Raw genomic sequence first — 24,786 nt, 5'->3', positions numbered from 1 at the left:
AACACTTGTATCAGCAGCCATAAATGAAGGTTATCGATGACGGATTGACTTGCGAACATAAGGTGAGTGGAGCTTATGTGTGCATTCTTCTATTCATGCCAAAATTTAACAAATTACCAAGCGAGCGCTGAAAGTACTCCAACAGATGAAAAGCTTCTGCCAACCTCCCGGAATTACCAACCCGCAAACAAAACAACTCCCGTCTTGAATGCGACCATCACAATCCAGGTCGAACTCAGCGCAGCCCCAAGAACTTCCCGGACGCCGCCGTCAACTGCTCCAAGAAGGTCTTCTTCCGAGCTGGGCAAGTGTGGTCGCATGGGATCCAGTCGTCTTTGTGAACCTCCAAGGTCTCGCCCTTGATGTGGATAATTCTGAGGTAGCGATTCGGGCTTCCGTGGCGAGGAGCCCTCTCAAGATCCTCTTCCATGGCTCGTTTGATCGGCCATCTGTCGATAGGATAACACTCTTCTATGAAGAGGTTGTATCGGCGTACTTGGTCCTCGCGGTCTCCGGCTGGTGTTGCATGGTGCGATGGAATTGGGTATGGAGGGACTCGATGATTCATCATTGCCCGGACGTGCTGGTCATGCACATAAGCGGGATCGTTCTCATTCGGGAGCTCCTCATCGCCGATAATTTCGAACTCTTCTTGGTCATCGGTCACTCTGGCTGGAGTTGGTGAGGACTGTTGCGCAGTGTCGTCGACCTCCTCGTTGAATTCATCCCAGTTCCCGCCATGCAGGCCGATATGGCCCATGGCCATAGGGTCTTGTTCATCATCAGAACGATCCGCCATAAAGCGAGCGATGCCTGCCGGTGGCTCGATGGGCTGAGTGTGGTGCTCTACTGCTGTCCCAGTCGCCAAGGGGGTGCCCTGCTCAGGAGAGCTGCTGGCTTGGGTCTTGAAAGGAGTAGCCGACATTTTGTTGTTCGAAGAGGTAACAGAGGTGTGATATCGCTGTTAGTGCTGAGGTCTGCGTGTGCTTTGCTGTTGCGACTGAGTGCGACCGTCGTTGTTCTGGTTTCTGAGTTATGGTAGAAGACGAGGACCGAGAACAGCGCTCGAAAGGTTGCTCTTGTATCGAGCACGAAGCACGAAGACATTATCCGGACACTTCACGATCGCTCAATCACTGCTTGGTCACGTTTCGCGAGTGAAGAGTCGCACTCTGAACAATGCCTTTGTTCTCAGAGCACAGCGAGCGAAGGGTCCACTCCGTGGTCCATAAAGGTCTTCTCCTTCGCTTTGTCATCCAGCATAGCCTGCCTGAGTTGGCAGTGCTGCGTTGTGTAGGGAAGATGCGCTCGACTTGAGGTGTAGCAGACGCTGTGTATGGCATTGTTTTCCGATCGGATTGCTCGGCCACGGGCGAGCGAGAGGCACATGTTACGTTATTTTTCTCTTAGGGCCACCATGTTGGCCTCAAAGGATTGTCGCTGAACGATGGCTCGTCGGAGTAATGATGGAGAACAGATAAGGAGCGAGCGGACGTATAGTGTGTTCGAGGGTAGATATAGAGATGGATGAAGAAGTGGGAAGTCCGGATGATGATGAATAGTAAATATATCTATTTGTCGACCAACGAAGCGTCAGCAGACGGCAATCAATCTCCGACATGCGTAATGCAACCGAACCATAAGCAATCAACCAAAGTCAGAGCGGCACGCATTTGCCTTGAACATCTCTCCGAGACCGCAATTACCTCCCCCCAAGACAAAGAACGAACCCAGACAGCAGCGTCCCTAAGACAGCTTAGCGGAGGGCATGCTTCTCAGTAGCTTGCCTGGAACCCCCACCAGCTTGTTCAGAAATGACTTCTTCTTCATGGGACAAGTGTCGTCGCATTTTGTCTTCTGCCACTTTGACACCTCCTGCACCTTGCCATCGACATGAACAATTCGAACGAAGATCTCAGGAGAGCCGTAACGTGGAAATCCTTCGTTCGCTTTCTTGATGGCCGCTTCGCGTTGATCATCGTTGCCAGGATAGCAGGCTTCCAGAAAAGTCTTGTAGCAACGAACCTGAGCAGCGTAATTGGTGTCTCCAGGCTTGGGCAGAGTGGCGTATTGTGCTGGGATAGGATATGGCGGCACAGCGTGGTACGCCATAGCGCGAAGATGCTGGTCGTGCACGATTGCTGGATCGTTGCTGGACCTGATCTCGTCGTCGGTGATCTCCTGAAAATCGTCAAGCTCATCATGAGGCTTGACGAGAGCTGAAGTCGACGAGTAATGGGCAGGCTCAACGTCATCTTCTTCTGTATCTGCGAATATCCAGTCGTCTTCTACGAGACCAATCTGTGCCATCGCCATGGGATCCTCTTCTGCGTCAGAGTGATCAGCCATGAGGCGTGCAAGTGCGTTGGGTGGTTCGATGGGTTCGTTGCAGGAATTCGGCTCTGTTTCTCGATCGATAAAACCATGTAGAATAGCTTCAGCAGAGTCGGAATTATTCACGATTTGAAGCAGCACGTCAGAGCGATCGAATGGCTCAAGACCTACACGCTTAGGAGAGCTGCTTTTGACGTCTTTCTTCTGTGAGGCAGGCATTTTGGCTTTCGGTGCGGATATTATTACTGTGAAAGAGCTTCGTGATGGGCCTGGTCGACTCGGAGTTGTCTGCCGCTGTGCTTGAGACAATTGTCTTGATGTTACTACTGAACAAAAACAGACCAGAGAAAGTCCTGAAGATTGCTGTATGCCTCCAACGGCGCGTGAAGAGGCGGAATATCGCCTCTTCACCATCGTTCACCTCGATAACGTGTTTCACGAGAAAGTGAAGATCTTGTATACATGCCCCTTGTGGGAAGCAAGTGACGGGTGTGATCGCCCACGTACAGGCGTATTGCTCTGCATCGCGTCCGAATATGTTGCCAAAGACAAAATCGCTGGGAGCGGGTACGGCATAGAGTAGCAAAATATGCTCAGCTGAGCATATAGGGTAGGTTCCAATAGTACAAGAAAATATGAGCAGCAAGCCCTGTTCAATCCCAGCCTTCAGACGATTAGCGGAAGGTACAAGACGACATGCACGAGCAAAGCTGGGAAGAAACACAGCGTGCTTAGAAAATAGCAAACAATGATATAAACGAGTAGAAGAGATCGAGATCAACTATGTTGCGATTGATGAGATGGCCGGTTATACACTGCCAATACTCTCCTCTGGCATCGACAAGCGACCAGGCAGTATCGCCACATATGAGATGGTCAATAGCCAGCAGCAGCCGTATTTCGTGTTACTGTATGCTTCAGTGGCCGAGGACGTGCCAGAGCTGCAAACCGTAGCTCTGAGATACATCTTTACCAGGTACTGACGAAAATCGTAAGTAGCATTTGCTCTCGTCCATTAGACATGGCACAAGGGAACTGGAGACATGAAATTGTGATATCAACTGATGACATTGTTCGTTCGATACTTCCACATAGCCGCTCTGTTTGCAGAGGCACCGAACGCGGCTCTCAAGTTGCCCAGACACCCGAGGTTCTGCTGGGCCAGAAGTCAGCATGATCGTTGAGGAATTCCAGCATGCGGCCACATGCCCCTTCGTTCCTCTTTCTCTCCTGTCCTTGCCAGTGGTCTGAATGTTCCCGAGCACTCCACGATCAGATCTGCAGTAATGGCAGCAAAAGCTCCCATCTTGTCCTACTTCCTCATGCCTCAGGTTCTGAACAAACAGGGCCCGTGCAGCATCCTTTGGCACTGCGCACGCTTGGGAGGCCAAATTCAAGTCAATCGTGCTACTTTTGCCTAGGCGTGCATTCGATCGATAAAGCGACAGGTTCATGGATGTGAGGATACCGTGTAGTCAGGTGTGGTGGGGAAGTGTGTGTTGGTGTGGTGCGTGGACAGTGCTGAGATGTAGTGCTTGGACACAGTGCGCGGCGAAGTAGCGCCTACTTGTGGTTGCAACGACGCTTCGCCTCACGACCTTTGCCGACGTCCTTTTTGCTACGCTTCCGCTTCTCGCCGGAGGAAAACTGGTAGGCGTAGGAATCGACCCCATCTCTTGTCTCAAAAGGCCTGATTGCACGAAGACGTGCGGCCTCAGTTTCGTATGTCTCTTGTGCAGGCATTTTGTAGTAGTTCGTTGCTATACTCCAATTCGTCGTCTGCTTGTCGTTCCGTGAAATCCGATCGGGGAAGGTAAACTGCTTGCGAGCAAAGATTGGATGTGGTTCGTTCTGTAAAGGGCCGGTCGGCGGCTTCACCTATTCGTCCATAGAGATCTCCCTCCAGTGGTGTCATTCCCTGCACACGGGTGATGGCTTCCCGGGTGGTGCCTTATGTCCATCGATGCTGAGCTGCTCCAATGATCAATCAGAACAGCGATCCCAGGTCGAGATCATCCCACCAGTCCTTCTTCAGCCTGACTGCTGCTCTCCCAACTTGCTGAGCCATGCTGTCCTGGAATTGGGGGCAGGTCTCATCACATACAACGTCGTAAAAGATCGTTGGAATCTCGGCGGTTTCTCCGCGCACATGAACTACCTTTAGCCCATGACGGTAGTCTCTCAGGTCCGCAGTAGCGTTCCTGAGCTCCCAGTGGTCGAGGCAGGGGTCTGGGTCACGCTCATATTCCTCCAAGGCTTTTGCATACGCAGCCTCGTACTTTGCTCGGAGCGCCTTGCCCTGGAGGGAGTCTGGGTGAAACGTTGTGGTGAGGAGATCCACTGTCTCGCCTCTGATCCTATATGGAGGCAGGATGTGGTTGCGTGTTCCAATAACATGCATGGCGTGAATGTGTTCAACATTCTCGGATGCGTTCGGTGCATCATCATGGGTGATGTATTCGAACGCGTCCTCGAACTCGTCAAGAGATGAAGCGTCCGTGTCATAGTCGTCAGTGTGCGAGCACGTTGCGTTGGTGCTCTTGCTGTCGGTAGAGGAGCGCATGTCGGAGGCGGTCTCCTCTTCTGTCAAAACCTCGATGTCGCAGTCGTCCCAGCCGTCCAGGACTTCGTTTTCGTTCAAGTCTTGACCCTTGCCAATCACGGTCACCTCTTCCTTGTTCATGTCGCTCGTGTTGCCCATGTTGCCTGCTGATGTGGATGAGCTTTTATGCGGCTCGAGTTGACTAGTGCTAATGCCGCTTGCGTGAATGGTGCAGAATGGCCGGTATCTTCGTGGTCAAGTGTTTGCAAGTCTGCTCTCATGTATGATGCAGAAGAGTTTAATGTCGATGGAGTTGAAGAGTATATAGCCGACGCTGCGGCAGTGCACAGGGTGCAGCGAGTGAAGTGTAGCCGCCCATCACTTTCCACAACCCATGTGTCCGAGTGAACGGGCACCTCAGGCACGGGATGTGGAATTTGAACAAAGCCATTGTCCGTCATGAGAATGGACTTCGTTCTTTATCTCCCTTGTGCATTGGACGAGGCGTTCGAGCGCGCGTTGATAGAGCGTGGAGATTTGGAGAAAGAGTCCTGCACGATAGAGGCAGACCAGCGCGAAGTTGTTGCTATGGTCCAACATCGGAGCCGTGTGCGAGGGAGTTCACGCCTAGATGACCACTGTCGCTGTCTCGGTCTTGATCTTCGTCGCTGGAGTCACTTGATGTAGATGGACTGTAAATAGCGCACGATTGGGCCTCTGAACTAGACACGGATTCCCTATCGCTGATATCCGCATCGCCACCTGGGCTGCTACGATCTCCACTGCTATATTCCGAGCCTTCTTCCGGCCCTTCTTCCTCGTCGCTGGAGTCACTTAATACCGATGGACTGTCGACGTCCAGGCTCTCTCCGTCGTCCGAAAAGAATGGCTTGTCTAAGGAGCCGTCTAAGCTTGGGTCGTAGCTCGTGGAGGATTAGGCCTCCGAACTGGGCGTGGACAGGGTCTCCGGACTAGGTGTGGTAATTCCGTCGGTCATGTCTATATCGCCGCCTACATCGATGGCCCGCAGGCGAGTGGCTTCGACATTGAACGTGCTTGTGGTGATCGTCTCTATAGGAAGAGCGACGCTCCCCATGTAGCGCCAGTCGAAGTAGAGACTGACTGAGGAGGAGAGTATAGTAGGTTGAATTCGAAATGGTATACTGTGGCGTATGGTAGCTTCTCTACTGGCGATGTGAAGAGATACGAAAATGCTGAGTCTGGTGACTCAGTGCACCAGCACATCTCCAAAGAAATATGAGCGTCGAGTTCACACTTGCCACGCAGGACAAACACCTCGCAAGTTGCGGGAGAGGAGTACCAGGAGGCGCAGAATCGAGACCAGATATTCTTCGTAGACGACGGTTTGAAGACGCATGCGTGCGCAATCGAATCGATCGGCCGATGCGGTTGTTTGTGAGCCTGGAGATCAGATCTCAACACCGAATGTTTGCCCGCGAAGAATCGTTTGCGCCCAGATCGCGACAATATGTCAGCCCATGAGCCTTCGTGAGCTCTGCAGCCCTCTGTTCTCTGCGGAGACGGCTAACGGAGTGACCCGAGGGCCGTCTTTCCGTCTTGTTCTTCGTCGTCGAAGATGCTTTCTGCCCCTACTTTGCCACCACACGAAGTCGGCGTGGCTGGAAAAGTGAAATGCATTGGTCGTAAGGAATGCTGGCAGGAAGTAGGCTCGATAGTCTGCCCCATCACCAAAGACTTCGCGGGGAATGCCCAACAGTGACGCATTCGTAGGATTCTGGACTCTGTGCGCCGGCGTCGTGTGGATATGGATGCCACCTTGGACGTGAAAGGCACGCTCAAGGGCGTCGTTGATGAAAGCCTGCTGCTGGACCCCAATCTGAAGACGTGACACGGATCCTGGTCTCTGAGATGTAGCTGCATTGAGCCTCTACGAGCGAAAAGCAAGACCGGACCGACGTACTCGGGACCCATCAAACGCTACACGCTCTGGTCGAGTCGGTATATGTTGCGCGGTTCAATTCCAGAGATGTTGGTGTTTGGCTGTCGGAGCCGATAGGGACCAGGGCGATGTAACGATAGTGCATTTCACCACCTTTGCCGGCATGCCTTACAATATTCAGAACCGCAGCTGGTGAACGATGTATCATCATGCTCCACCCGCGCACCAGGTATGACGGAGTCTGTGTGCGGAATGTTCAGCGGCGACTTGCTGAACAAGAAGGCTGCGTATTGAACGCCAGCATTTCCCCACGGGTGGAGGACTTCCTGGACGGCTTGAAGTCGCTGTACTATGTTGCCGACGATGGCGACGATGAGTGCAGCGATCGGAATGGAAGCCTCAACAGCCTTCATCAGGGCTTACAGGATGGCGACGAGATTGCCATGTGTTCGACGCCCGGTATCCGGTGTTGACAATCGAAAAGCGGCTTCGACCACTTGAGTTCTTCTCTTGTTCAGCAATGGCTTCTCGACTGACGCATACGATGCATATCAGATTGTCAGGCTCCGGCTCTGGGATCGGCTCTTCCTCGTTGTCGACACGACAGGACAGTTCTTTTCGTGGTCGACCTTCCCCACCCATTTTGATCTTGCGTCCTGCTTTGCCTGCTTTCTTTCCTTCCATGACTCGAAAGAGAGCAGTAATGAATCGTAATACGATCCTGCAGACCTCTTTCTTGAAGGAAGGCGCAGAAGTGTCTGCCTTATCTGACCGACGGTTCTCATCCGGATATAACCTCGTGTTCTCGGCATCGAGCTCCCTGTTATCGTCTTGCAGCTGTGAGACCTGCTCACGAAGCTGTGCGATTTCATAGTCAGCATTCTCCATCTTGTCCTGAGGGGTGTTGATCTGGGTCTTGGTCTGTCATGTTTGCTCGCTGAATTCTTCAATGGCAATGCTGACTTCCAGGATTCTAGGCGTATACAGGACCGGCAGAGAGTATCCGGATCGAAGGGACCACCAGAGCAGGCTTGAGAGCCTCTTGTGGACGCTTGTTTTCGATCCAGTTCTGGCAATGCGAAAACTTTTCTTGACTTGCCGGCAGCAGACACAATAGTGTCGGCCTCTTCTTCTGTGTTTGTGAGTATAAAATTTGGTGATGTTGCATATATAACGAAAAGTGCAATGGAGTATAAGAGTATGGATATGAGGAGGAAGAAGCTGTGAGAGGAAGAGCAGGCTCGTTTTATGGGCCAGAGCATGATGTCAGATACAAACGGAGGTCCAGGAAAAGCAGGTTCTGCGCTGAAGGTCTATGCGAGCGGGCTGAGGCTAGTCTCGGGTTCCTGCAGCAGGCAATCTGCTTGACGCCCGTATGCCTTCGATTTTGCTGGCATTCGCGAGATTGGGACGGCGTAGCTTGACACTGTCGCTCGTTGATCGATTGCGTTCCTGGTATCTGCGGTTAACGTGACGTGGTGCCAAGTACTATCCGGAACCTGCGCGCAGATCACTTGTGCCTCTGGTCCTTTGGCATCTCATCCAGCTGCCAAGTGTCGCTCCTAGGATGCTCTACACCGCGCAATGGCATGTCATGGAAGCATGTGTGGCTGGCCTTTGGTTCCACATCGACCGAAACACCATCATTCCAGAAAGGCCTACGTAGGATTTTCCAAGATTCCAGGCTGCTATCCGCGCAAGAGCCAAGGCTTTCAGCTGAAGCTCCCATGTCAAGCGTGTGCATAGCTCAAGTTGGTGCTAAGATCATGTGAGCAATCGCAGAAGACAATATTCATTCACCTCGAGGCAGGATCATGCGTGCACGAGCCATGTGTGTCCCAAACGCAACATTCACTCTGTACGCAGACACTTCGATCTTACCATAAAAGAGCTGACCATTTGCCCTCCTTGTTCTGCACAATAGCAAGCCTCTTGGATCAGCAACCTCACAGGTCAACCACAAAGGCACGATTGTAACAACGCCAGGGCGCAACTGCAAGACCACAATCCCGCGATACCGAAACAACACAACTCAAGAACACAACACAAGATCTCAGTTACACCATGGACCCCTCCTGGTATGGCGGCCACAACCCGTACACCCAGGCACGTATGCGCGAGCTAAAGAAGCGTGAGCTCGAGTTGTCGGAGGTCCCCCATCAGGCTGAGCGTCCCCCGCTGCGAGCGTACTACAGCGATCAAGGCCCGTACGGTCCAAGGGAAGCCAAAAAGACGCCTCTCGAATCTCGCGACGGGTCAAGTAGCAACAGCAACGGCCTCAAAGACCAAGTTAGTGCACCAGTTGCCGGACCCTCCAACTCGCGTCGCCCAGGTCTCAAAAGCTTCTACACTGACCAAGGCGCATACGGCCCAGGCTACGGTGCTGCGTTCGGTAGAGGCGACGACCTGGGTAAAGCTGGTGCTGGCAGCTCAAAGAGACGACTCAAGCCGGTTCCCGAAGAGGATGAAGCATCGAGCAGTCGTGAAGATGATCGTCCGGGGCGCTCAGACCGAGGCAAGGGCAAGCAGACCGCGTCTGAGTCCTCCACCAAGAATGATGGCGGCGGCACATCTTCCTCTCAACATCGACCATCAATTGATGGCGCTTCTTCAACCGACAATGACCGCCCTGAGCTCCAGACGCGTCGTTCTCGTGGCTGGTTCTTCTAGCTTGCCCATGAATGACATCTGCTCTGACGCTATTCGAGTAAGCGACGTTTTGACGACGCCTTTCCGAAGTTCCTAGAATCCCAACGACTGTTGCCAGCTGAATTCCGCCTCTCGTGGGAAGCAATGGCAGATGCGATAGTTTCGGAGAACAGCATTGCATTCAATCTTTGGAGAAGATTACCTGCAAGATCGAATACCCTTACTCGGCCGAGGGCAGCCGAGTTCCGATCCTCGAGAGTGTTTTTCTGCAGCAAACATGCTTTGACTTCTGCAAGTTGTCTCAAAAAGTCGCACTGGCATGAACTTTAGCTGCACATGCCAAGAAAAGTCGTTACTCGCAGTCTCATCGTGAAAATTCCCGTGTTAACATCTGATGCTCCCTCGTGTTCCATGAGATGTCGTAAGGTGCTCAATGGTGTTGACCCTGGCTTACAAGTTGTCGGTTCGTCGATGGTATCATCCTCGTGGACGTAGCACCTTATCCTTCATGTTCTCTGACGAACATGACAGTATAGTAGAGATCGGGAGTGAGACGTGACGTTCCGCAATAGATCAGTGATGGCACGTGTGTTGTCGGATGGACGTGGTTGTACGAGATGAAGTCGGAGGACAGACGCGGTCTCTTGGCAGGGCAGTCGTCCGGTGTTCGGCGAGGAGGGGTCCAAGCCAATGCGACTCACCGGACCGGCGAGACGATAAACAGTCACGTCCAAGCGCAGACACGCAGGAAGCAATTGTTCTGCAGTCGAAATAACAGCACAAAAACACAATGGTGTCGCACAGTCCTTCACAGCGCTATCTGAGCACCAGAGGCGGCTCCTACGATGTATGTCTGAGGCCCCAGCAACCCTGCGACTGCGAGTCCCAAAAAAGTTCATGGTTGGAGCAGCATTGGAGCTTACGCTGAAAAGTGCTGCAGCTGTCGTTCGAGGAAGTCGTCCTCAAAGGCCTCGCCAGCGATGGAGGCCTCTTCATCCCCGAGGAGATCCCTCAATTGCCCTCCGACTTCTTGAGCAAATGGAAGGACTACACTTTCCAGCAATTGGCCTACGAGATCTTCTCGCTCTACATTTCGCCAGACGAGATTCCAGCAGCAGACTTGAAAGACATTATTCAACGCAGTTATGCCTCCTTCCGCGCCTCAGATATCACACCTATTGTCACCCTTGACGAGGAGAAGAACCTCCACCTCCTCGAACTCTTCCACGGACCGACGTTCGCGTTCAAGGATGTGGCATTGCAGTTCGTGGGAAACCTGTTTGAGTACTTCCTCGTAAGGAGAAATTCGAAGAAGGAAGGCAAGAGCAGAGAACACCTGACAGTTATTGGCGCAACGAGTGGTGACACGGGCTCAGCAGCCATTTATGGATTGCGAGGCAAGAAGGATGTCTCGGTGTTCATCATGTACCCCAAGGGCAAAGTCAGCCCAATTCAAGAGGCGCAGATGACTACAGTCACAGACGCAAACGTGCACAATCTGGCTGTGGAGGGCACGTTTGACGATTGTCAGGTAAGGAATGCGACTCTTTCGTCGTGGCATCACTGACATCGTGAAGGACATTCTCAAGACGCTGTTTGCAGACCAGGAGCTCAACTCCACTCACCGCCTTGGTGCTGTGAACAGCATCAACTGGGCACGCATTCTTGCCCAGATCACATACTACATTCACGCCTACTTCACCCTCTCACGACAGACCGCAACCACAAACCCAACTGCACGCTTCGTTGTCCCAACCGGCAACTTTGGCGATATCCTCGCAGGCTACTTCGCCTCGCGCATGGGCTTGCCTACCGACAAGCTCGTCATCGCCACGAACGAGAACGACATCCTCCACCGCTTCTGGAAGACCGGCTACTACGAGAAGCAAGCTCGACACGGCAAAGAAATCGAAGGCGGAGGAGCCGAGGTCGAAGACGGGGCAAAAGCAGACCCCAGCGGCGTCAAAATGACCTACGCTCCAGCAATGGACATCCTCGTATCCTCGAACTTCGAACGACTACTCTGGTACCTCGCATTCCAGACCAGCACAACAGAAGAAACGAACAGACGCAGAATGGAAGCCGGATCAAAAGTCAAAGGCTGGCTAGAAGCCCTCAAGAAGGACGGAGGTTTCGGCGTAGAGAAGGAGATCCTCGCTGCTGCTAAGAAGGACTTCGAATCGGAGCGAGTGAGCGATAAGCAAACTATTGAGACGATCAAGGAAGTCTACAATTGGTCAATACCAGCCGCCAAGCATCAGACAAACGGCAACGCCAAACCAGCGACAACTGGAATGGTCCATGATGGGCATTACATTCTTGACCCACACTCCGCAATCGGCATTGCTGCTTCTCTTCGACAAGCGCAGACTGTGTCGAAGGGAACGCATCTCATTTCTCTTGCAACAGCACATCCTGCGAAGTTCTCTCACGCCGTCGAGCTGGCGTTGCAGGATGTTCCAGGTTTCACATTCGAGACTGTCCTTCCAGAGCAGTTTATTGGACTGGATAAATTGGAGAAGCGCATCACTGAGTCGAAAGCCGATTGGAAGCAAGTGAGAGAGATTGTAGTGAGGCAAGTGGAGGAAGAGCTCAAGGGGCAGAGGTAGTGGATATATGCTCGAACGTGCTCGGGGCTTGGGAAATCTACTTGGAAAATTGAATGAGAGAAGACGGCGAGGAATGCCTGTTGCAACGCTAGAGCACGATTGGGACCGGTCGATGAAAGCATATAGATTGGTATGAACCTCGCAAATGATGCTGCTGTTCTGGTAGCTTTGATGCTCCACGATTGAGTAACACATGCGGAAAAAGCATTGATTCAAAATGTGAAAGTGAGAAAAGCAATCCAAAATGGAAATGCTGACACATTCTTTTTGATCTCCGATTACTATCATGTCTCGTCTGAGCTGAGAGCCGCGACAGTGTCGTGAGAGCTACTTGCTCGATGGAGAGGGTATATGCCTGTCACTGGTTGCAGAGGACCTATAATCTCGGACTTCATTTTCTGTGCTCTTGACAGTGCACTCCACTTGCTCATTTGTCTTTGCTCCTGCCAAACCCAAAATGATGCTTCTTCTTTTCTTTCTTCTCAGAGTCTTTGTCTTTGTGGAGTTTCGCTGGTGTCCCTGCTGCTGGCGCACTAGGCGCACTCCCGTTCGGTCTTCCTCCATTCAAATTGATAGCGCCCATTTGCTGTGTCGGCGGTTGCGCATTCGGCGGTCTTTGCGCAGCTTGTGGCACTGGAGCGGGCGCAGGCTTGGGCTTCGGCTGCTCATCAGGCTCAAACAAGTGTCGCGGTGCCTGAGGTTTGGGCATTTCCGCTGGAATATTGAGTCGCCTCTTGTCAGCAGACAAATCTCCCAGTTGCCGGACGAATAAACTCGGTGTGAGCATGTGTGACGTGACGAGGAAGGTTTCTCTTCCTGTTTGTCTTCCCACTTCGTAGCATGCGCGTGCTTCTGAGTATGTTGCACCTCCCGCCATGAAGACTATCACTCGTTGTCGATTCTCTTGCCCCGCGTTGGCCGTCCGCGTCTTTGCCCATGTAGGCTTGGCAGATCTGAGTGACGCGGCTGCTTGCTGTTGCTGCATGCCATCGTTCATATCGAGGGGCGGCTTGGTGTACGGAAACACTGTAGCATCGAGGTTGTTGGCTGCATGTGCCTCGAGCAGATTTTGGAGCACCGGCTCATATCTACTGAGCGCATATTCCTCCTGAACTGTCATCGGAGGCGGCTTGAGCGGGAACAGGGGTTGTGGTATAGGTCGAGAGTCTTTCAGGTTTCGTGTCGTCCGCGCTCCCAGCACTTCAAGGTTGTGTATGGCCTCACCATCTTGCGGCGGTAGTTGTGCATGTGCGAGTAACTTTTGAAGGTCGGCTGGGACAAGACCATCTTTCCATAATATGAAGAGCATCAGCAGGCGCAATCGATCTGGTGGTATGACGCCCTCTTGATCTAACGTAGCGACCACTTGCGCTGCGACTCCCTTGGGTTTCTTATACTCCTCGTCGAGGCCAGTCGCAAGTATCTGAATGTACGCATTAGCTAGAGGATTGTATAGGAACATTCAAATGTATCACCCACCTGTTCTACTGACGCCACATCGGGTAGGCTTTGCCTCTGAAACCGGTTCATGCTCTCGTTCGCCATACCAAGATGTAATGAATATGCTTCTTTCATCTGTGTGAACTCTGGCAAACCTGCCATCATATCCTTGATCGTGTTCAAGTGGACGCCTTCCGCTTCCTTGTTGGTGAAGTTGGCGTTGTTCTTGAGGAACGTCTTGAAATCAGATTCGAGTTTCCCTATCACATGGACCATATGGCGGTGCCTGTTCTCCGCCCAGATCTTATCCTTTTCTGAAATCTCAACGTCCTTATCTGCCTGGTCAGGCTGACCTTCGTTAACCAGCATGCGGTAAGTAACTTTGTCACCCTCTTTGATCGGTAACAGATCGTGTGCCATCGCTTGATATGTGAACTCGTGCAGTATTGGTGCATAGAGGTCCATCGATCGATCGACAATGTATAGGACTCCTCGTGGTCTCGTAGTCGCAGGGGGAAAATCGTCGTGAAATTTCGCATATAGATCGAGCTCGTCTTGCACAAATCTTGCCAGGTGTGAGCACAGAATGCTCGCCTCATGCGTAGGCGTTCGAGGTCGATAGTATCGTATGGTGGGATATTCTCCGAGGGCCACGCACACTCCAACAACCTGTATTCTCCTCAGCTTGAACCCGAAGTCCTACATCTGACCTTCCTACCTTCTGAGCCAGATCTTCCAGATGTTGTCTGACGAGATTGTTGCATGCCGGGTGGTAAAGTATGGGAAAGCTCCACGGATCTCGGAAAGTGATCAGATGTGATTCTCTCGGGAAGAATTCTACATTCAACACTTTGAAGAGTGCAATCTGGTCTCGAAGCGGCGACTTGTCGATTCGTTCTCTTAGTGCAGGTGGTAGCACTTGTCCTTGCCGTCAGCATTTCTTCCCTCATTCCCCGCATAACCAACTCACAGCTCGTCCACACCAAATGCGACCTCCTGTATTTCCGTTTTTCGAAGTCTGCCATGACACAATCCACGATCCATGGCTGAGGTGTAATGAGGTATATGGCATCGGCGTCGCGGTTCGTAGCTCGTCGATCAGTGATCAGCTCGATGCCTGCATTTTGTCAGGCTGTGTTCCGTACTGCGTCGTTGTCTGCGCATACTCATAATATTCTCGTTGAGGATAACATCTTGGTCAACCACATTGTCGATCAGCTTCCGCGACTGTGGGTCGAGCACGAGCACCTTCCACTATGCAGAACAAAAATGTTAGGAGGATGAAGCAAGGCAACAGGATGGTGGATCGTACGTCGTCGCGGGTGACTTGTCGGATGACATTGAGAATGACTGGCTTATAATCAGTGTCTCCTCCTAATTGTGTTGCAATGTGCTCACTCTCGCGCTGGGCGTCTATGATGGAGACCCCCATGTCTGGAACTGCGCTGGAGCTGTGTGGCTCACCAACGGCGCTTCAAGGCGGTAATCGTCGCATTCGGTCTGGTGGGCGCGGTGGGCGGACGGAGGAGGATCGGAGGTCGTCGGTGTGCAGTTGCGGTGAAGCTGCGAGGATTGTGCCGGGTGGAGCGTGCGGTGGTGGTCGAGAAGTGCAACGCCGTTTCACAAAGCGCGCGATGCTGCCCGCCCGCACATGTTGGCGGGACCCGGACAAGACAAGACCAGACAGGGCACCACAAAAAGCTATGACGACGTGCCGCGGCGCCCTTTACGGCCCGAAGCTCCCTATGGTATCCCGTACCTAGCTCTCCAAAAGTTATCGAGGTCGCATCATGCACATAGCGAACGCGTCTTCTCCATCTCTGGCTGGATAGTGGCGAATTCAGCCATGATTGTGGCATCGCGGAGTGGCACACGATGCATTCGGTGTGACTATCGCGCCCAACTACGCGCCTTACAGCAGAAACGATTCGGCTCCACAGCGAGTGCTCCAAAGCAGCAATGGCAGCAGGAATGGCAGTCAGATTCGCACGAGAGGAACGTCATCCGCCGAACGGGAGGCCCAAGAGAAGGACGTGAACGCGAACCCCAAATAGTGTATCACCGCAGCAGGGGCGACAGGACCGACAACATTGTGAGGAGGACCTCAAGAAAAGAAGCAGACCTCTCGAAATGGGGCATTGACAGCAACACTGGCTGGAGCGGCCGGGGCAGGAGAGAACAAGATTTCAAGACTGCACTACAGGAGGTGCTGGCCAAAGTGAAGGAAGATGTCAAGGAAGCTCCTGTACTGGAGCAGATGGCGAAAGACCAACAGGAATGGGACGGCAAAAGTGGACGGGATTTCAGCTTCAGCAAGTTATGGAAGGTGTTCACATCCTCGATAATGTCTGGCGCGCAGGGTAACGGTTTTCGCGTCGATGAAGGGAAATCATTGTACAACGACCTCGCCGGCGTATTTCGAGAAAGAGGCAAAAGTGGACTGGAAGACCGCATCAAGTATGCCTTCTATGGACATGTTACCGGAGCACGTTTCACCGAATCGGACATCAGGAATCAAAAGGCGATGGCAGATCTGAGATATCCGACAGAATGGTTTCCGGCCACAAGAGCACAACACCGTACCATTCATCTCCATGTTGGGCCCACGAATTCCGGCAAGACGTATCATGCTCTGCAACGGCTCGAGCAGGCCACGAGAGGAGCATACGCAGGTCCGCTACGGTTGTTGGCCCACGAAGTCTTCACAAGACTCAATGCCAAGGGTAAGCCATGCGCACTGGTCACTGGCGAAGAACGACGCCTACCAATCGGCGTTACGACTATAGACGCTACGGATGACAGTCCATATAACATGACTGCGTGTACTGTGGAAATGATGCCGCTCAACAAAGAAATGGATGTCGCTGTCATCGATGAGATTCAGATGATTGGCAGCGCTGAGCGTGGTTGGGCTTGGACTCAGGCTCTTTTGGGAGTCAAGGCAAAAGAGGTCCATTTGTGTGGCGAGGAACGTACAGTGCCGCTCATCAAAGAGCTGTGTGCAAGCATCGGCGAGAAGCTGGAGATCCATCACTATCAGCGTCTCTCGCCCTTGGCGGTCGCTGAGACGTCTCTTGATGGCGATTTGAGGAAGCTCCGCAAAGGCGATTGTATCGTTTCCTTCTCAGTCATGGGCATCCATGCTCTGCGAAGACAAATTGAAAAGGCTACTGGCCGCAAAGTTGCGACGGTATACGGATCATTGCCCCCAGAGACTCGTGCTCAACAAGCTCGTCTCTTCAATGACCCGAACAATGACTACGACTTTCTCGTTGCTTCGGACGCTGTGGGCATGGGTCTCAACCTGGCCATCAAGCGTATCATCTTCGAATCATCAACCAAGTTCAACGGAATTGCACGACAGACTCTGAACATTGCAGATATCAAGCAGATCGGCGGACGTGCTGGTCGATTTAGAATTGCAGAACAAGCCTCAGCAGGCGCAGCAACAGCAGAAGAACTCGCAGCAGCCAAAGGCGACATCAACCCGAATTACCCCATCGCAGCCGCATCAGAAACCGACGAAAATATCGGCCTCGTCACCACCCTCGAACGCGTCGACTTCCCTATCGTTCGCTCAGCAATGGAATCCGAGCCCGAACCCATCCGCTCCGCCGGCCTTTTCCCACCGGCTCCCATCCTCGAGCGTTTCGCAGGCTACTTCCCTCCCGGGACCCCTTTCTCCTACATCCTCACGCGCCTCCACGAATTGAGCCAAATGCACACTCGTTTCCACCTCTGCGGCCTCCGCGACCAAGTCTGGATCGCTGACATCATCGAAAACATCGAAGGCCTCTCCGTCGCAGACCGCAACATCCTCTGTTCCGTCCCCGCCGGCAAATCCGACTCGGATATGTGGAAAACGCTCATGCCCGCCTACGCCCGCTGCATCGCCACCCAGTCAGGCGGGAATTTAGTCGATATCGAAGATTTACCTCTCGAAATCTTGGAAACAGAAATTCAGGGCACGAGGGAATATCTTCGAGAACTGGAACGTTTACATAAAGGCGTTGTGGCATATTTGTGGTTAAGTTATCGCTTCGCGGGGATCTTTACGACGAGGAATTTGGCGTTTCATGTTAAAGGGTTGGTGGAGGAGAGGATTGAGAAGACGTTGAGTCAATTCTCTTTCTCCGAGGCGCAGAGGAGGAAGTTGGCTGCATTCAGAGAGCAGCAGTTATTGCAGAATTTGGCGAAGAATGCTGAGGAAGCGGAGGATGAGGTGGAAGGGGAGGTGAAAGATGTTGATCGAACGGGGCTTGCGTATTCGGGTGCTGCTGTGGAAGGAACTGAGGACGAGAACCAGGATGTGATGGAGCAATTATCGAAGGAGTCCCCAGAACCAGCAACGGACAGCGCCTCGCCGGACCATGGATTCGATCTTGGAGCTCAGCTGGACGGTTTAGCGGAACATCCACCTGTGCCTGCTCAAGGTCACTCCTCTAGACACCTGGAAGAGCAGACCAGTCAGTTGGGCAGAGGGGATCACTTTGGTGGCGCAACAGAGGATATTGAAATTGCAGAGCCGGGTCTGGAACCAGACGGGCTAATAGAGGAACAGACGAACCGTACCGATGAAGCTCCAGCCGTGCGTGAGAGCAGCGCTTCTAAGACGGAGAAGAAAAAAGATGCCAATCCAGGCGAGACCAAGGCCGTGTAGGATATGTATCGCATAGCAGATGGATGTATAGAAATATAGATGGCGCGTTGTTCGGCGCAGTAGAGGTAGAGACGAACGTATGATATACTACGCTCCACACAACGTACGTGGGCTTTCCTCATTAGCCTCGTTGAAGCCTTGCCAGTCTCCATTGCACAATTGACATATGGACACTCTTCTCGGCATAAGTCACGTCGAAGCTCGCGCAGCGAACTCGAGACGCTCCCGCCATCTTCATGTCCAAGCAGGGCGCGTTGCTGCCTAGTTTACCTCGGAATGTCGTTCTAGCCAGCTGAGATTGGAGTGCCAGGGCTTGATGAGTTCGAATGATGCCGGAGTCGTGGCAAACTGATTTTAGTCAAGAGGAATATCTCTGATCACGTTTGGCAATGGCAGGCAACCATGCTGTGAGAAGCCGACCCCTCTGAGTTCGCCTCCAGCACTTTCAGAATCCGGAATAGTGCAGCACATCGCACTTGTCTCCATTCGCAACCACCCCTCAACTCTTCAACGCCTCCAACCGATTCCTCATCTGCGCCAACGTCTCCTCGTTCTCGAAATCTTCCTCTTCCTCCTGCGCAGGCTGCGCTTCGATCGGCCCCAAAGGCCCACTCGGCAACTGCGGCGTAGCTTGCGTCCGATCTTTCAACACCTCTCCCAAAATCTTATCAACCTCCGCCTCGGCCTCCTCATCCTCATCCTCCAAAACGCCCTGATCCGGTAAAGAATCCCCCACCATCTCCTCAATAATCCCTGCCTTGACCAACTCCTGACTCAACTCCCTCATCGTACCCGTCAACTCGGGTAATTTCACCAACATATTCACATCCTTCATAATCCCCACCGAGTTCTTGATCCCGCCTTCGATTTTCTTCATCGCGAAGGCTTCATTGACTTGCATTCCGACGGATTGCAGGGTTGCTTTACTGGTGGAGAGACGTTGGGTCTGTTTCCGCACGCGGAGGAGTTCTTTGGCGAAGATGCGGGTTTCGGCACGGGCTTGGGTTGCTTGAGAGGGGTTGCGTTGGGCGCGTTTGGAGGCTTGGAGGATGAGGGATTTGGTTTTGGATTCGAGGGCTTTGAGGTTTTGGAGGTCGCGGTCGAGTTTGCGGGTGTTGCTGCGGAGGAGAGAGTTGCATTTTCGTTTCTGTCCACAGTAGATGCAGGGTTAGGCGGGCCTATAGGGAGTGGTGGTGAGAGATGCGATGCGCACCTGTTCCTCTGGGGAGGGCCCGTAGAAGAAGCGTCGGGCAGCGTCCATGATGGGAGGTGTGCTTGTGCGATGTGGCTAGGGAAATGGAGAGGGCGCAATCATGCACGAGGCAGTGTTTCAATGGTGGTACAGGCAATGCGCGGGAGTCGAGTGGAGCTGGAATGAGCGAGGACGGGAATCTTCATGTGATCGAGACGACGGCTGGGAGTGAAGTGTGTCGTCACCGAGCTCGGCGCATCCTCGTGCCTGATCTCACTCGCCCAGGCAGCTCTCAGCCTTGCCTTTCTCCCAGATCACAGCATATGGTACAGACCGTCTCATAGTGGGAGAGAAGCATAGCGAGGTGATGCGGATCAGTTGATCTCGAATTGATACTACTTGAGCTATATGATCGATATGTGAGGAGAAATCGCGAGAATGATGGTTCATTGACCGCAGGCTGCCCCACCTCAACTCCCGCGCATTGGCCAAAGCTTCCGGAGGTTCTACAGGCTTCGATATGTGGGCAAACAGTGCCTTGACGTCTTGCGCCTCGAATTTCCAGCTGAACGCAACTAAATCACCTCCACTCCACTTCCACAACAACCCTAACTTCACACCACGACACACTCCACGAACACCCTACCTGTACAGACCTTTCGACCACACATTCACCATGAGTGCGCAACCGAAAGACACCACCGACGCAAAGGTCGGCTCCAAGACTTTGACGCCCGAAGGTAGGACCCAAGTCTCCACGCGAGCAGTGGCTGTAGCTGGATGCCCTGGAGCAAACGCTTGCCAGCGATTTCGCCGACCGCCCGAGGGCTCCATGTCATATATCGCGCACATGCAGCACTGCGAGAAAATAGATCAGGGCGAGGCTACGCACGAGCAGCAGGCGTTTGCGGAAGGGCTGCAGCTACAACCATTTCTGCGCGCTCAGAACATGTCGCGACAGACTGCTGACGTGCATAGTCACCTGGGCACAACGCTCAAGCGCGTCCGAGGCAGAGAAGAACCACATCTTCCTTGCCATTAACGTGCCAGATGTCGACCCAAAGAAGATCAAGCTCGACATCCAGCCCTCATCCCTCACCTTCAGCGGCTACTCCGAGTCCAAGAAGGCCGACTATGGCGTAACACTCGAATTCTTCGCCGAAATCGACCCATCCGCATCCAAGATCCACCACTCTCCACGTGCCATCGAGCTCGTTCTACAAAAGAAGGAATTGAAGGCAGAGTACTGGGACCGCCTACTGAAGGACAGCAAGAAGGTTCACTTCCTCAAGACCGACTTCGACAAGGTAAGACATCTTGACTACTCCCTGTTTGCCTCTGCCCGAACTCTGGCAGTGCTAGCAGTGCAGCCCCAACCGCCTCCCACGCCACCCTGCACTCCCGTATCCGCGGCTTCCTCCTTCGAGGCCGCCAGTTTTCCGTCAGTAAAGCCTGCTCATAGGCCACCTGCAAATGCACCTTTCCTTGAACAATCCCGACTCAACCGTGCTTCTACTTACGTCGGCGTCATCGCCTGTTGGTTTACTGTGCTGACCCTTGCGCTTTCCGAACAGTGGGTGGACGAGGATGAGCAAGACGAAGTCGCAGATGATGACGACTACATGTCGCGCATGGGAGGCATGGGCGGAATGGGTGCCGACGGCGGCTTTGGGGGCATCGACTTTTCGAAACTCGGAGGCGCAGGTATGGGCGGCATGGGAGGTGACGACGATGAAGACGCCGAAGATGATGATGAAGAGATGCCAGAACTCGAGGGCGAAGACGATGCGAAGGAGGGAGCTGCCGGTGCGGATAAGGGTAAGGCTAAGATCGAAGAGGTTGCATAAGCTACAACTCTTCGAACCACACCGTAAAAAGAAAATGCGCTGTACGAGAGATGATGCATGAGGCAACGATCGGCAAGGTCTCGATGGATAGCGCTAGGCACTCTCAGCACCACCACGAATCGCATCGATTCCGTTTCCTTAGCCACAAATCGCTGTGGCCACGCGGATCGAACGAAAAAGACCGGCCTCGCCTACCACTTCCAAGACGACCATTGCATAGCGAGGTTCGGCGCAATGTTGTAATAATGCTTAGACGACAAGTTAGGCATAAAACGTACATACAAGACGCTTCGAGAAACACGCAAAAGGCCGGATTTCAATCCTTCCCCCTAATAGGTCCGTCAAAGAAGAAACATTTGCCATTCTGCTGACTGGTTCTCACGTATGGAACGTGTACTCTACCTAACCACATTCCTTCCATCCTCCCTATAGAGCGCCTCAATCCCATCTGTAGGCTGCGAAGCAATCCTCCCATCATTCGAATTCGTTCTCTCCACATCCAAACCTCCCTCCTCCTTCACTTTCTTCCCCTCCTCGAACTCATCACTACTATCCGTTGCCCTTCCAGCTTCCACGCCCTGCGAGACTCTCACATCATCCGCTCCGATCAGAACCTGCGGCGCATAGCCTCTGTTGCTCTCTTCCCGTCTCTCCGTCGGAATCAGAGGATCCATCCATCGAGGGAAAATGAGCGTGCTGGCGACGGTCAAGATCGCAAAGTGAGAAATTGCGAAAGCGAAAATTACGAGTGGGTCGACGCGCTGAGCGGAGAAGGAAGGGTAGCTGAATGAGAAGACGATCGCGAGGATCGGCATGGAGATGTAGCGAAGGCAGATGGCCCAGTACCAGGTTAGAGGCCAGTTTTTGCCTTGGGCGACGGAGATGTTGAGGTCGCGTTTTAGTTGGTTGCCCTGGGAGGAATATTAGAACGATCGTGGAATGAGTGGAGGGGAGAAGGGTTGGCTTACGGAGTAGAAGGCTAACCACCAAAGTCGGGCTAGAAAAGCGTTGCGACCCCAGAATCCGGGTGGCTTGGAGTCGGGGATTTTGCCGATGAGAGAGGAGATTATGACCATCAAGAAGAAAAATCCGAAACCTGCTCCTGCGCCACCTGGAATACTGACCATGTGAGCGATGATGAGGCCGAGGAAGTGTCCGCCGAGGAAACCGACTTGGTGGATGACGAACGATATGAGACCAACTTGTCCGATGACATCCTGGCTACGATAAATGACGGTCGCTCCATAGCATTCTGCAAAGACGACGAATGGAAGGACGATGTTGTTGGTATTCATATCGATAGCGTCCAGCAGCTGGGGTCCGAACTGGGTGTTATAGATCATCGAGACCAGGAATGCAGTAAGAGTACAGGCCGTTACGACATACACCCGCGGCATCTTTCTTCCACGGTCCGTGTCGCAGAGAATCGAAACGACAGTATCCAGTTGAACGAAAGCCGAGCTCACTGCCAGGAGGAAAAGCGTGAAGAAGAACACCACAGACCAGAATTGCGCTGCTGGAAGTTGTGCCAACCCCTCCGGAAGCGTGATGAATCCAAGAACGAAACTCCCAACTCTTCCCTGAACCTCTGGAGTCAAGCCCATGAATCCCACAATGGTAAACACCGCAAATCCGCACGAAATCTCAAACAACGAATTGCAACAGCATATCAGAATTGCATCCTGCACAGCATTGGCGTTGTTCGCATTATACGACGCATAAGCCGTATAGTACCCAAACCCAACTCCCGTGGAATAGAACACCTGTCCCAGTGCATCCTGCCAAATCTGTCCCGCAGCGAGTTGTCCCCCATTGAACTCGCCCACATACAGTCGAATTCCATCAATGGCTCCAGGAAGCGTCGCACCTCGGATGATCAGTACCAAAACCATAATAATCGGCAACCCCATGGTAACATAAACAACCTTCCCCGTCACCCTCGTCCCGCCATAAATACAAATCCAAACCACGAACCACGAAAAAGCATTCCAGCCAACTTGTTCCCCAATCATGGCCATTCCAGGATACGACATGATCGTATTCGTTTCCAGAGCTTCCGCAAGAGGCGGAACAGCATCAACTCGTCCCAGAACATCCACATCATAAAATTCCTGTAATCGTCCCTCCCACGGCAAAGGACTCTCGAAACTTCCGCGGAAAAATCTCAGAACCCAAGATAACATCGGGACATAATATAACACGACCAATAACGTTACCCAAACATTTCCCAAACCCGCTCCGCGGGCTCTTTTGTCTACTGCGTTATACGCCAGAACTGGTCCTCCTCGGAGGGAAGATCCGAGAGCGACTTCGAGGATTAGGACCGGGATGGCGAGGGCTCCGAGGGCGAGGAAGTAGGGTATGAACCATTGCAGACCGTTGTTATTGAAGACTTGGGAGGGGAAGCGGAGGAGGTTGCCGAAGCCTATGGCTCCGCCCATGGAGGCGAGGACGTAGGATGTGCGGGATTGCCATTGATCGCGGCCGTCTTCTGTTTTGGGGTTGGGTTTGGTCATGTGGTGGCCGAGGGCGGAGGGCCATTTTAGGGGGTTGGGTGGGATCCGGGAAATTCGCGAGCGGAGGGTTTGGAGGGGGTTTTTCATGGTTGCTGTGTGTAATGTTATGTCGTTGTCTGTTTCACGAGGATGTTCTGCTTTGATCTCGTCTTGAGCATGGATGATCTTGGTCTTGGCGAGGTGCTCTTGATATACTCGCGTGTCACTCCATGAATGCTGGAGAAATTCTGAAAAGTGTTCGCGTGCGCCCGAGATCAGGGATCGCGCGGAGCTTCGCTGGGGATACTTATGAGCGCGAGCTCATGCTGCAGGATCGCGTGCAGCGTTGTTGCTTTCTCTCGGTCTTGCGCGTATGTGGCCCAGCTATCTGAGAGCCAAGTCATCAGCCCGCGGAGGCCAAGCATGTTGGCAGACTCGTCGCGCGTCATTGTGTAATGTACTTGAAGGAAGCGAACATCAGTTCTGGAAGGCAAAGATATGAAGCAGGCCGATGATAAGAAATGCCATGTGTCGCGTGGGCGAAGTGTGTTCTTGGTAGTCTGCTTTGGACTTGGTAAGGATGGAGTGTGGCGATGCTTGGCATATACTCGTACACCCGTGATGGGCTTTGCAGTTCTTCATTGCAAGCGCACTACACATCACCTGGTCCTACGTCAGCGCTTGGGCGAAGATGAGTGTTACTATCCTCAGTGAGGACCACAAATTCATTCATCGGCGGCCATATTGAGGTGAGCTGGGGTCATGGCATGTAGGAGAGCATGCATGCGGCACAGCACTTCTCGGTACACCAAGACCTTGACTATTACCGAGATTTTCGTATCGGCCCAAGGAGAGCCCAGCGATTGATACATCCTTCCGTTTGAATGCTGGTGTGTACCCTTACGAGCATGCGTATTCCTCCGCCATGGACCTGGGCTCCGATCTGCTCGGGGCGCTCCAAGTCCGTGAGGGCGGGCTTCTGATTTCGCGCTGCTGCGTTCGTCGCTGTTGTTTCGCTATGTCTGACCTCTGAACTTATGGCATACTGCGGTCTGTGTGGCGTTATCGCATCACCTAGATGGTGTCGCACGAAGAAG

At 52.9% G+C, this 24,786-nt stretch overlaps 11 protein-coding genes across 11 annotated transcripts; 4 read left to right on the top strand and 7 right to left on the bottom strand.

The window, feature by feature from the left end:
* Nucleotides 1-235: 235 nt before the first annotated feature.
* On the bottom strand, nt 236-925 carry CKM354_000489100 (uncharacterized protein; the record flags this gene model as incomplete). Its single annotated transcript, XM_044800144.1, has 1 exon — nt 236-925. The coding sequence occupies one exon, from the start codon at nt 923-925 to the stop codon at nt 236-238; it is 690 nt and encodes a 229-aa protein (XP_044656079.1).
* An 821-nt stretch (nt 926-1,746) lies between these two features.
* Nucleotides 1,747-2,553, bottom strand: CKM354_000489000 (uncharacterized protein; the record flags this gene model as incomplete). Its single annotated transcript, XM_044800143.1, has 1 exon — nt 1,747-2,553. The coding sequence occupies one exon, from the start codon at nt 2,551-2,553 to the stop codon at nt 1,747-1,749; it is 807 nt and encodes a 268-aa protein (XP_044656078.1).
* Nucleotides 2,554-4,321: 1,768 nt separating this feature from the next.
* CKM354_000488900 (uncharacterized protein) lies at nt 4,322-5,035 on the bottom strand (the record flags this gene model as incomplete). Its single annotated transcript, XM_044800142.1, has 1 exon — nt 4,322-5,035. The coding sequence occupies one exon, from the start codon at nt 5,033-5,035 to the stop codon at nt 4,322-4,324; it is 714 nt and encodes a 237-aa protein (XP_044656077.1).
* A 2,161-nt stretch (nt 5,036-7,196) lies between these two features.
* On the bottom strand, nt 7,197-7,685 carry CKM354_000488800 (uncharacterized protein; the record flags this gene model as incomplete). Its single annotated transcript, XM_044800141.1, has 1 exon — nt 7,197-7,685. One exon carries the CDS (start codon nt 7,683-7,685, stop codon nt 7,197-7,199), a length of 489 nt encoding a protein of 162 aa, XP_044656076.1.
* Nucleotides 7,686-8,861: 1,176 nt separating this feature from the next.
* Nucleotides 8,862-9,467, top strand: CKM354_000488700 (uncharacterized protein; the record flags this gene model as incomplete). The annotated part of the gene is made up of 1 exon (XM_044800140.1): nt 8,862-9,467. The coding sequence occupies one exon, from the start codon at nt 8,862-8,864 to the stop codon at nt 9,465-9,467; it is 606 nt and encodes a 201-aa protein (XP_044656075.1).
* A 769-nt stretch (nt 9,468-10,236) lies between these two features.
* Nucleotides 10,237-12,055, top strand: CKM354_000488600 (threonine synthase THR4; the record flags this gene model as incomplete). Its single annotated transcript, XM_044800139.1, has 3 exons — nt 10,237-10,293; nt 10,387-10,977; nt 11,024-12,055. The coding sequence occupies 3 exons, from the start codon at nt 10,237-10,239 to the stop codon at nt 12,053-12,055; spliced, it is 1,680 nt and encodes a 559-aa protein (XP_044656074.1).
* A 427-nt stretch (nt 12,056-12,482) lies between these two features.
* Nucleotides 12,483-14,927, bottom strand: CKM354_000488500 (uncharacterized protein; the record flags this gene model as incomplete). Its single annotated transcript, XM_044800138.1, has 7 exons — nt 12,483-13,478; nt 13,535-14,164; nt 14,214-14,413; nt 14,466-14,612; nt 14,662-14,749; nt 14,808-14,845; nt 14,894-14,927. 7 exons carry the CDS (start codon nt 14,925-14,927, stop codon nt 12,483-12,485), a joined length of 2,133 nt encoding a protein of 710 aa, XP_044656073.1.
* Nucleotides 14,928-15,341: 414 nt separating this feature from the next.
* On the top strand, nt 15,342-18,155 carry CKM354_000488400 (ATP-dependent RNA helicase SUV3; the record flags this gene model as incomplete). Its single annotated transcript, XM_044800137.1, has 1 exon — nt 15,342-18,155. The coding sequence occupies one exon, from the start codon at nt 15,342-15,344 to the stop codon at nt 18,153-18,155; it is 2,814 nt and encodes a 937-aa protein (XP_044656072.1).
* A 499-nt stretch (nt 18,156-18,654) lies between these two features.
* CKM354_000488300 (uncharacterized protein) lies at nt 18,655-19,416 on the bottom strand (the record flags this gene model as incomplete). Its single annotated transcript, XM_044800136.1, has 2 exons — nt 18,655-19,302; nt 19,369-19,416. 2 exons carry the CDS (start codon nt 19,414-19,416, stop codon nt 18,655-18,657), a joined length of 696 nt encoding a protein of 231 aa, XP_044656071.1.
* A 607-nt stretch (nt 19,417-20,023) lies between these two features.
* CKM354_000488200 (Hsp90 cochaperone SBA1) lies at nt 20,024-21,194 on the top strand (the record flags this gene model as incomplete). Its single annotated transcript, XM_044800135.1, has 3 exons — nt 20,024-20,087; nt 20,326-20,654; nt 20,922-21,194. The coding sequence occupies 3 exons, from the start codon at nt 20,024-20,026 to the stop codon at nt 21,192-21,194; spliced, it is 666 nt and encodes a 221-aa protein (XP_044656070.1).
* Nucleotides 21,195-21,592: 398 nt separating this feature from the next.
* On the bottom strand, nt 21,593-23,797 carry CKM354_000488100 (uncharacterized protein; the record flags this gene model as incomplete). The annotated part of the gene is made up of 2 exons (XM_044800134.1): nt 21,593-22,105; nt 22,163-23,797. The coding sequence occupies 2 exons, from the start codon at nt 23,795-23,797 to the stop codon at nt 21,593-21,595; spliced, it is 2,148 nt and encodes a 715-aa protein (XP_044656069.1).
* Nucleotides 23,798-24,786: the final 989 nt, after the last annotated feature.

Source organism: Cercospora kikuchii, assembly GCF_019650295.1.
Source record: "Cercospora kikuchii DNA, contig_00003, whole genome shotgun sequence".
Classification (NCBI taxonomy): domain Eukaryota; kingdom Fungi; phylum Ascomycota; class Dothideomycetes; order Mycosphaerellales; family Mycosphaerellaceae; genus Cercospora; species Cercospora kikuchii.
The sequence above is the reverse complement of the archived record's forward strand: the minus strand, read 5'-3'. Positions and strand labels throughout refer to the sequence as shown.